Source organism: Clinocottus analis, unplaced genomic scaffold, assembly GCF_023055335.1.
Source record: "Clinocottus analis isolate CAN_PGR_092001 unplaced genomic scaffold, fCliAna1.0.p SCAF_21, whole genome shotgun sequence".
Classification (NCBI taxonomy): Eukaryota; Metazoa; Chordata; class Actinopteri; order Perciformes; family Cottidae; genus Clinocottus; species Clinocottus analis.
Window position 1 is genome coordinate 11,555,271 of NW_027175943.1, and position 11,155 is coordinate 11,566,425.

Consider the following 11,155-nt stretch of genomic DNA (forward strand, 5'->3'; position numbering starts at 1 on the left):
CGACATGTTACACCATGACTAAAGGCCCATCCCAGCATGCAACAGAGTGATGCTCATTGTCTTCTTGATGGGGGCAGTCTGAATGCAAGAGGCTTGCTATAATCCTAAGAATATTATTTCTATAGAAACACATGTGTACATGTATTTTTTAATTTTAAATATGAATGTAATATTTTACAGCAAACAAAATATACATATATATTTTCCTTCACATTGGCTAAAATGTAATTGTTGGCCCTGCCGTTGAACATTTTTCCCACAATGCCTCGGCTCACCCGCGCATCTCTGGCTTGACGAGTGTTGTGAAGGGGCGGAGCTTCATCGCGAGGAAGAGAGGAGATGCCAGTGAGAGGCGGAGCTTCGGCGCGAGGAAGAGAGAGATGCAATGAGAGGCTGTCAGGAAGAAGCACGAACAACCAAATGACAGGAAGCAGTCTCAGACACATCTACGGTGAGTCTCGAGCCCTGACTGAGCCAAACAAGCGCGCGCGCTGACGGCGGACATTGTATTTAAACCGAGGTGTAATTTGTTCCGCGTCCTCGCCTCGGAGGGACTCGCCCGCGTCCTCACGTAGTGGCCTTGACAGTAAACAGTTGTCTGGCAGATGGAGAAGCAGGCCGGAGCTGCTGGGGCGGCGGACGGAGCAGGGCCGAATAGAAAGCTCTGGAGCACGCCGACAGGCGGACTAGCCGCCGGTGACAACCTGGACAGGTGAGTGGCTCGATATTACAAGCATATTTCATGCGTCGTCTATTTCATTTATCTATTTTTTTGTGCCTTTCTCCAATATGTTATCCCCCGTGAAATATTAAACAAAACATTTCCGTTTCAAAATAACCGTGTCTGTGATTCGGCGGAGCTCCAATGCGTAATATTTCACTATTTTAACTTTTAAAACAGTTTTTTTCTGATCAGCAAAAGCTACAAAATACTAGCCTATTTTTAACCGTAGTTTGGTGTGACGGTAATTGACAGTACAGTAGCTTTGATAGTGTAGCTACAGGCTAGAGGTGTCCCTAAAGTCCCATGAGAAGAAGGGCGACAGCTTAACAACACTGTAGTATACGGCAGACAGACAGACAGGCAGGCAGGCAGGCAGACAGGCAGGCAGGCAGACAGCTCGTAGCTAGTAACACGGCGGGCCACTAATGCAGACCACCAACGGGCGAAGCGACGCTCGCGCTCACTGCAGATGCCGTGTACAGTGGAGCCACTGGGCCAAAAACTATGAAAGTGTCCATCGCTTTTTAATGAAGTGGTCATTTTTATAAAAAATAATAATGCGAGATTTGGAAACAAAGGTCTGGACCAGCCGTTTAGTTCAGTCCCCTCATATTTTTGTGACCCAGAATAATATTTTCGTGAGCATAATATCATAAACATATATTAATAGTAATACATGACATGCCTGCACCCCCAAAGTGCACGTATTACCCTGGACAGACAGACCCGAGACTGAGCTAATATTTATTTTAGTAACAAAGAATTTCAATATGATTTAATTTTCTAGAAGAGACCGTGCTGTAGAATTAAAGCGAGGGATTGTAATCTTTTTTGGTTGTTAAATTTGTTGTAATTCTCTTTTACAGCCATCAATAAATCAAATGCTTCAGTCCAACAGGTTCTCATGTGGAGTGGTGTAAACAGCTGATAGCTGCCACCATCAACAGTCAGATTGGGGTATCTTCAGTCCCAGTGGACAACAAGGTAGCTAACACACAAACACTCAAACGCGCACACACACACACACACACACACACACACACACACACACACACGCGCACACTCACTCTCTCACTCTTCTGACAGTATTTCTCATCAGTGTGTTTTGTAACTTGATAGGCTAGGAGAAGACCAGATTTCATGGTAAGGCTGGCTGAAGTGTGTGCGTGTGAGTGTGTGTGTGTGCACAGCTTTGTCTTTAAGTGTCTATGTATGTACTGCGTCACAGCGACTGCTGAGCTGCTGTGCAGTTTGTCCTCTGCCCGCTAGTTTAACAAACCCTGGGTATATTTTGGTTATCTATCTTAAATAACCCCTAAAATGGTTACTTTTGTAACCAGAGGAGTCGCCCCCCAATGGCCATTAGAGAGAATGCAGCTTCATGGCTGTACCTTCCAGAATCTGAGGTTAACCGCCTGGTTTGGAGTCTCTTTAGCTTCCTGCCTCTACCCCAATACAATATAGGTCAATAGAATATAGCTTGTGTTGTTCATGCTTCTTTTTTAAAAACACAACAAAGTTTCACAAATCAGTGCCCTTTCGCGTTGACACATCTATGGAATGAAGTCAGATGCAGCGCTTTTCTGTCGCTTGTTGGATTTTTAAACATGTTATACATTTGTTCCGCCGTTGTGCAGCTCGCCCCTCGCCTCTTGCCTCGCAGCAGCTTCCGCTCGTTGCGTTTGCTTTTGGCCGTTTGCACCGGACACGGGACGGCCTCCTTTTGCTGTTTGACGATTTAAAGAGAAAGAGGAAACACATTGTCTCGCAGTAAATGTTTGTGAACAGTGAATGCAGTCGATACCATTTCACATGAACTCCATTTGTGTGTACTTGCTGTCTCCAGGTGTCCAAGAGGCTGACTCCCAGGGTAAGAGTTGTAGTCCCATCAGCTCGTCTTCTCTTGAATACTGTACATTTCGCAGACGCACTAATCACCCAAAAGCCGAGCGTAGTTTAAGGCTGAACTGGTGTTTCCTTCTCGCTGAACGGAGGGTTAAACTCACACAGAGACGGGAGGAAATAAACGATGCGCTTCTCTCTACTGATGAGAAGACCATACGATGCGTTGAATAATCTTCCGAGTGTGCACGTTCTGTTTCATGTAGCGTAAACAGGAAGTGATCGTGTGGCTGCAGTCAGGTTGTCTTGAGGTCTGAGGTCAGAGGCGCTTCCTGATTCAGACTTCATCTTGGGCCAGATCCAGCTCAGTCTGCCTCCTCCTCTTCCTCTTTACCTTTCTTCATGCTTTTTATACATCTTCCGCCCCTACACACTCCATCCCTCTATGGGTACACAATAACACCACAAGTTCAGGGTGTTTATTCATCAGTGTTTCAGTGACTTTTTCCAACACTTGTGATGTATTTCTCTATTTCTGTACTGCAATGTTTTCTTACCTATATAATATATACTGATATTCAATTGGGGAGTGTGTGTATATAGTGATCTAATTGAAAGCTAAATCAGTCAGATGATATCCAGCAGGTTCCCAGGTTGCTTTTCGGCCCGCTCCAATGTGATTGGTTGACATTTCTCAGAACGCGTCTGATACCCGAGTCTCGCCCCGTCGTCTACAGGACCGACTAGTGTGCACTGTGCTGCACCATGAAGCGAGTCACATCTGATGGACTTCAGGCCGCTCATGTGGATTACATCACTACATGGATACAGAAGAATTCTGTACATTTTTGGTGTGTGGATTCTATGCTCGGCACGCCCTACGAGGTCACGGCCGGCTCAGCAGAGCGAGGGGAGGGACGTAATAACATGCAGACGTGTAGAACTATGTCTATTTACTGTGTGATGTCTCTCTCTCTCTCTCTCTCTCTCTCTCTCTCTCTCTCTCTCTCTCTCTCTCTCTCTCTCACTTTCTCACTCTCTCTCTCACTTTCTCCATGCTGGCTCTCCCCGGCAGCAAGATTCACATGATGATGGGCTTTGTTACCATGGAGATAGTGATTCTGAGCATCCTTCCAATGCTCTGGCAAGTCTCTCTCTCTCTTTCTCTCACTGTCTCTCTGTCGGCCCCTCATCCTCTTCCATCCTCACTCTGTCCTCGTCTGCATGCCTCGTCGCCTCCTTCTGTCTCAGCTCCCTTTAGCGCTGCTGTCCTGAGGAAGTGACGGCAGAGTTCGAGGAAGAAGCTGTTGATTTGCATTGTGGGACATGTAGGATTGAAGACTTTTGGAGCTTGGCCCATACGAGGAACTAAAAGTCAAGATATCTCTTTGAGTGTTAAAACAAATTTGTTTATTCACTGATTTTGAACTTCCTTCCCTGTTGCATAAATTCTAACATCCCTTTTAATATGTTTGCAATATCTCATTCACATTTCTCTGTCATCAGTGTTGTCTGTGTCTTGTGATTTGTATTCACATTTATATTAGTTTTCATTAATCTCGTGAAAAAAAGGGTCATGCTCATAACTCTAACGTATTTATTTTCACTAATTAAGATCACCGTTTCAGCAAACTGCCTTCTTCTTCCTAAAGAAGGCAGTTTGATTTATTTTTTTTATCAGTAAATACACTGAGTCCGAGTCGCTAACGGTGAATAGCATCCTGCTACATCTCAGCATTCGGTTAGCTTGCGTCTTGACGCGTCGAGACAACCGCCCTGTTAGCCGTTTGCTACACGTTCAGTAAGAGCCTGTTCAGTGTCGGTGGTGCAGGTCTAGTCTGTTGTGGTGTCACTGACTGACCGGTCCGTGTTCTGTGCAGAACCTTCCAGCTTTGAGATACGGGTCGCAGGCCACGATGTTCCAGAACCAGGTTCCTCTGCTCCCAGGAGAGACGGTCCAGACCACAGGTGAGTTCCTCCCCCGTCCATCATCCTGGTGTTACAGAAGCCGAGAGGCTTGTGAAGCCGGATCTCAACAGTTTTCTCTGTTTAAGCACTCAGAGCTGCTAATTTCTATATTCCGAGCATTAATGCTAGCTGCCGGCTAAGACGTCGCCATGTTGAGAGCCTTGTGGAGTCAATGCTCTTAATTCTACATTGAGCACCAATGAGAACAGGTGGAGGGGAAAAAAAAGTTTTTCCATGACAATATTTTTCACAGATGCAACAAATCCTAATTTTATGCAAAGTTTATCGTAACAAGAAGAACTTTTGTCTTTTCACTTTGTAAGTCAGGCGGGAAAACTATTAAACTCCAGACTAAGAAAATGAGTCCCCAGATGTTTTTTCCCCAGGGCTTCCGTAGTGTGTTCATATTCATCATGTAGTGCAATGTATCTGTATTTCTTTTCTTACCTCCCCATAAATACCTTGTGTGTTTCCTTGTGTGCTGACGTGCAGTCAAGGATGTGATGTACATCTGCCCGTTCAGTGGTCTGGTTAATGGAACGCTGACCGTCACGGACTACAAGCTCTACTTCACCAGCTTGGAACGGGTACTTCACATCCCATTTATTATGCAACACCTTTTTAATTTACTATCACAGGACTCGTGTGTCTCCGCAGTACTGTGTGTGTGTGTTTTTGCGTGTGCGTGTCTTTGCGGCTGTGTGTTAATGTCAGTCTGTGCACGCCCAGGAGTCTCCGTTTGTCCTCGACGTGAACCTGGGGGTCATCAGCAGACTGGAGACCATCAGTGTGCCCAACCAGGGCGAGAACACCAAAGGCCTGGAGCTGGTCTGCAAGGACATGAGGAGTCCCAGGTTCGCCTACAAGGCCCAAGAGGGCCACCCGGACGTGGTGGAGCTGCTGGCCAAGCACGCCTTCCCCCTCTCCCACAGCCTGGTCAGTCTCACCAAAACACAGTTGGCAGTGTTTACATTTGAAATGAATAATCCCTGAATGACTTGATAATGAATAACCACGCCCGGCGTCGCTCTCTTTCAGCGCCTGTTCGCCTTCCTGTACGAGGAGCAGTTCCCCGTGGACGGCTGGAAGGTGTACGACCCAACGGCAGAGTACAGACGCCTGGTAACTGCACACCGGCTGTCACATCCCTCACTTTCTATACAGTTTGCTTCTATCAGCAATCTATCGTGACAAATTAGTCACGCTCAATGAAACTCAACACTTCCTTCTAGCTTTTCACATTTAAGCCTACCACAAGAGGCAGGGATTAAGCCACCTGGAATACTTTTAAAGTGTTGAGTTTGATGGGCAATCGCTTAATGCAGTGTTCAGGTGGTCTGAAGTACTTTTCAAGCCCGTGTATTCCTACAGTAGGTGGAGTTTGGACGAACAGATGGGTGCCAGTGTACCGGGTACTGCTGTGTTTAGGTTTTCCGACAGGAGATTGAGCTTAAAGTGAAACGTAGCCATACATTTTGTTTGTGTGTAATTGTTTGAGTCTCGTGGCTTTGAGATCCTACATAAGTTTCTCGTCAAAAGACTATGTGACTCTCTGAATACACATACTATATACCTCATTCAACCTCGCTTTAAAACATCCAAACTATCCTCCGACATTGAAGGAAAAACTACAAAAATGGAAGCGGGAATGTTTTGTGAAGGAAATGTTTGTGTGTAGCGATGAAGCTACGCCGTCGCTCCAAGTGATATAAATGTATCGCACACCAAGCCTCGTTCCACAGGAAAGCCTGCGTGGTAGCGCTGTACTCTGTCTGACGGGTTCCTCCGTGTTCTCCGCGTTCTCCGTGTGCCGGGCAGGGCCTCCCCAACGAGAGCTGGACCATCAGTAAGCTGAACAGCAGCTACGAGCTGTGTGACACGTATCCCTCCATCCTGGTCATCCCCACCCACATCACAGAGGACGACGTCCGACGGGTGGCTGTGTTCAGAGCCAAGCACCGCATACCGGTACGTCAGAAAAGCCCATAATATTATTATCATTTTTATTATTATTATTATATAACAGTAATACTACACTTCTTTTGCAGACCACGTTCCATACAATAAATGCAGCACAAAGGACTTCAACATGAAGAACAATAGATCCAGAATGAACATCAAAATAGTGATGAATCAGATAATAAAAACAAATGCACAGATGAAGTGTAATAATAAGAGGTAGATAGAATGCATAATTATAATACCTGCATAATAACAATGATATTGAAATCCCAACAAACAGTGCTCCATTTTCTTCTACTTCACTACATCAGGGAGATTTAACTTTTTGTTTAGTTACTTTTGACCTTTTATCTTTTAAAAAAAAACCTGCCGATCAGTTTTTAGAAAGCGTTACTCAAACAGGAGGTAATGGTGAATTAGTTTGGGACTATTTACAGCGGCGGATGAATCCACATGAGATGCTTTTGTGTGTCTGTGTGGCAACAGCGTTGTCCTCGCGGTCCTGACCCGCCTGCTCTCCCCTGCAGGTCCTGTCCTGGATCCACCCGGAGACCCAGGCCGCCATCGTGCGCTGCAGCCAGCCACTGGTCGGTCCGTCGGACCGCCGCTGCAAAGAGGACGAGCGCTTCCTCCAGATCATCATGGACGCCAACGCCCAGTCCCACAAGCTCACCATCTTCGACGCCCGGCAGAGCAGCGTGGCCGTCACCAACAAGGCCAAAGACGGCGGCTACGAGAGCGAGAGCTTCTACCCGAACGTGGAGCTCAACTTCCTGGAGATCCCCAACATCCACGTGATGAGGGAGTCTCTGAGGAAGATGAAGGACGTGGTTTACCCCACCATCGATGAAGCCCACTGGCACTCCGCCATCGACCAGACGCACTGGCTGGAGTACATCCGGGTAAGTCGCCAACAGGCAGGTGTTGCTTTATCGCTGTGGGAGCATGTACCAACCGTGTGTGTGTGTGTGTGTGTGTGTGTGTGTGTGTGTGTGTGTGTGTTAGCTGTTATTAGCAGGAGCAGCAAAGATAGCCGACAAGCTGGAGTCGGGGAAGACGTCGGTGGTGGTGCACTGCAGCGACGGCTGGGACCGAACCACTCAGCTCACCTCTCTGGCCATGCTGATGCTGGACAGCCACTACCGCACGCTGCGAGGGTTCCAGGTAACACCGACGCTGCCGCGCAGTGATCAGTCCAGGAGTCTTCCTCCCCCGCATTGTGATGACCCTCTGTGTGTGTGTGTGTGTGTGCGTGTGTGTGTGTGTCTGCAGGTCCTGGTGGAGAAGGAGTGGGTCAGCTTTGGACACCGGTTTGCCGCCGTAAGGAACATTGTGTTTTCATCAAAAAACAACATTTTCCTGTGGCGTGACAAACTGGAAACACGTTGTTTTCTTGCTTTACAGATAAATTAATTAGTTATTAATAATTAATTACAGATAAAAGCCCAGAATGTACACAAGATGATGTCGCAAAATCCCAATGTTATTGACTCTTGAATCAAAAAAAAAAAAGAGGGATCAAAACAACGCTGACAGCCGGTGTCAACGTCGTAGACGTGTGCATTTACAACGGGGCGGAAAAGAGACAACTTGTGTTCCACATTGTGTGACACGCGTCACGGTTCTCCATGTGCAGTTCTTGTTCCACGCTTCAGAAACCCCGATGCCGTGTCTATGTTGAGTCCTTTTTTTTGCCGCAGCGCGTGGGCCACGGCGACGAGAACCACGCCAACTCTGAGCGCTCGCCTCTCTTCGTCCAGTTCATCGACTGCGTCTGGCAGATGACCCGACAGGTAAACGGCACAGGAAGTTAAGGTAGAGATCCGCTCAGAGGTGCAGTTAGGGAAAGGAAGTGAGATGCTGTCTGCTCTGAGACGAGGCAGTTATGAAAGGAAGTGAAAGGTTAAGAAAAACACGCCCTTGTATGTCGATATCCAACGTGCTCATTATGGCTTCTGTGCCTCCGACTGCAGTTCCCAGCAGCCTTTGAGTTCAACGAGCTGTTCCTGATCACGGTGCTGGACCACCTCTACAGCTGTCTGTTCGGCACCTTCCTGTACAGCAGCGAGCAGGAGAGGGCGGCGAAGGAGGTGCAGAGCGACACCGTGTCCCTGTGGTCCTACGTGAACAGGTAACGTACTCGCCACCTCTATACCAGTGAGAGTGGGAGGAGTCACGGACTTCACTGTTTTCCCATGTCGCCCCATAACTACAGCCAGCCCGAGGACTTCACCAACCCCTTCTACGTGGACTACGAGCACCACGTCCTGTGTCCGCTGGTTTCCTCCAGACATCTGGAGCTGTGGACGGCCTACTACGCCCGCTGGAACCCGCGCATGAGACCGCAGGTACGCAGAGCACGGATGTTACACTCAGACCATGAAGAAAAGTGCACGCTACTCTCCTGGAGCCCACTAGGGGGCGGTGCTGCCGCGTTTGATTTCATTCATGATATTAACCATTTCTTGTAAAAGTCTAACTTAAGTCATAATATCAGACTATATTTCTTGAAATAGTTGTTTAATTTAACAATTATTTATTAATATGTTGATTATTTTGGTAATACATTGAACAATAATAAACTGTCAGAATATATATATATATATATATATATATATATATATATATATATATATATATATATATATATATATATATATTTAATCTTCAAAGGATTTGTCTATAATTTAAAGATGTTCAACTTGTTATCGTAGAAGACGCATCATGTATTCAGTTGAATTACTGCAATCAGTGATTTCAATTTTATTTATTAAAATATTTGAAAGCAAAAATCTAAATAGTTGCCAATTAATTGATACAATTAAAACTTCACACACACACACACACACACACACACACACACACACACACACACACACACACACACACACACACACACACACACACACAAGGATCTGGTGCCGGATGGGTGTTCCCCTCTAACCGGTCTGTTCCGGTTCCAGGTGCCGGTGCACCAGACGCTAAAGGAGCTGCTGTTCCTGCGAGCAGACCTCCAGAGGAGGGTGGAGGACCTGCAGAGAGAGGCCAGCTCCCGGTCCTCGTCCTCCTTCTCCGAGCACTCCCCCTCACACACCGCGGGAACTCCTCTGCACTCTGCTGTCTGACACACACACACACACACACACACACACACACACACACACACTCGTACACACACACACATGAATGCATGTTTTAGCCCGGTTTCTACAAATCCTGATGTTTACAATGGGAAGGAGGCTTTTACAAAGATTTTTAAATTTTATAATAAGATTCTTAAATACACTTTTAGTAGAGCTCTTGGAGATTGTGTTAAAGTCAAAAAAAGGAAGAAAAAAAGTATTTTAAAGAAAGTATTAAAAACATACGGATTCCAAAAAGGACAACGGGGAACCAAAAAGATAAATGTGTGTAAAACGGGTCAACCGTTAGCATACTTTGCCCCATGCTAGCTGCAGTAGCTTCTAAATATGAGGCACTGAATCTGATGTAGTGTTTATCCGTTTATCAGACCACACATGAGACGACCGTTAGCTAGCTAGCTTTGTGGTTGTTTGTGGTCTGATAAACATTAAGTTTATTAAATTCAGGGCCCTGTATCTCTATGTTCCAGCAACTGTAGCTGTCACTCAAACAGACTAGAGGCTTCATGGAAACTAACCTGACACGAAGCCTTTGCTCGTTATTTATATTTAAGCAAAACAATTCTCCAAAATTCTGAAAGACCAGCAGTGGGACGCTCACCGTTGATTCCCGAGTATTTGAAGAAGTGCTCCTCTTCATCTCAGGGCTCACCAGTATTCACCAGACTGAAAGCTGCCAGTGAAGCTCCGCCTCCTGCCGGCTCGCTCACGCCTCCTCCCTTTGCTTTGTCACGGGCGGAAACATTTAAGGAGGAAAATATAAAAACCTCAGAAGAAAGAATATTGATCCTGGCACCGCCTTCCTCACCTGCTGCGTGTTTTCCTTATTTGTATTTAAAAATAGCCTCTTTTTTTTAATTTAATCTTTACGTTGCCTTTCCATGTGCCAACGTGTCACTGGTCCGTCCCTCCAAACCACTTTGTCTTGTACTGTCAATCATTTGTTTCGAATCAGTGTTTCTCACAAATGAGCCAAACTCCAGACGTGCAGAGCGGCTCACGCTAGTTAGAAAAAAAGCACACCTCTTATGTATTTGTCTATTTAATGCAGCGTAATGATTTTAATGCTATTTAACACATTAACACACTGTCTACCTGTGGCATGCATCATGCAAATCTTTTTGTTTTGTATGTTATGTGTTTAAAAAATATGAGAAGTTAAACCTCCTGAATGAGCCATAATCACTTCTGACATTCCATTTGAAAAAAAAAATAAAATAAAGAAAAAGAAGAATTCCAAACTCCAGTCTCTTTCTTGTCTTTTGAAATGTTTTATTGAATCGCTTCATATTAGTAACAAGTTCCTGTGACGTTGCCAGAGACTTCTAGCGGAATTAGAGAGAAAGCAGATTACTGTTACACTTCAAGCGATGAAGACTGTCCAACATTCAGTTGTCAGGAAAACGCACAGAGTAAAATGTATGTAGAGAAAAGCATGCATCAAAGTGTGTGTGTGTCTGTGTGTGTGTAAGAGAGAGCAGTGTGCTGCAGGTGCGTCTGTGTTGTATGTGACAGG

The 11,155-nt window shown here is 45.8% G+C and overlaps 1 protein-coding gene across 6 annotated transcripts; it reads left to right on the forward strand.

Moving 5' to 3' along the window:
* Positions 1-333: 333 nt before the first annotated feature.
* On the forward strand, positions 334-10,851 carry mtmr1a (myotubularin related protein 1a). Of its 6 annotated transcripts, XM_068588139.1 has the most exons (17): positions 356-712; positions 1,615-1,708; positions 1,844-1,867; positions 2,571-2,594; positions 3,642-3,710; positions 4,447-4,534; positions 5,027-5,121; positions 5,264-5,470; positions 5,573-5,656; positions 6,353-6,502; positions 7,024-7,398; positions 7,502-7,660; positions 7,769-7,816; positions 8,197-8,289; positions 8,470-8,627; positions 8,712-8,844; positions 9,460-10,851. In XM_068588139.1, exons 1-17 carry the CDS (start codon positions 606-608, stop codon positions 9,619-9,621), a joined length of 2,070 nt encoding a protein of 689 aa, XP_068444240.1. In that variant the 5' UTR covers positions 356-605; the 3' UTR covers positions 9,622-10,851. The 6 variants fall into 6 exon arrangements, with proteins under 6 accessions (XP_068444234.1, XP_068444240.1, XP_068444236.1 ...); XM_068588133.1 differs by lacking the exons at positions 1,844-1,867; positions 2,571-2,594 and having other exon boundaries at positions 334-451; positions 606-712; XM_068588135.1 differs by lacking the exon at positions 3,642-3,710.
* The last annotated feature ends 304 nt before the right edge of the window (positions 10,852-11,155 follow it).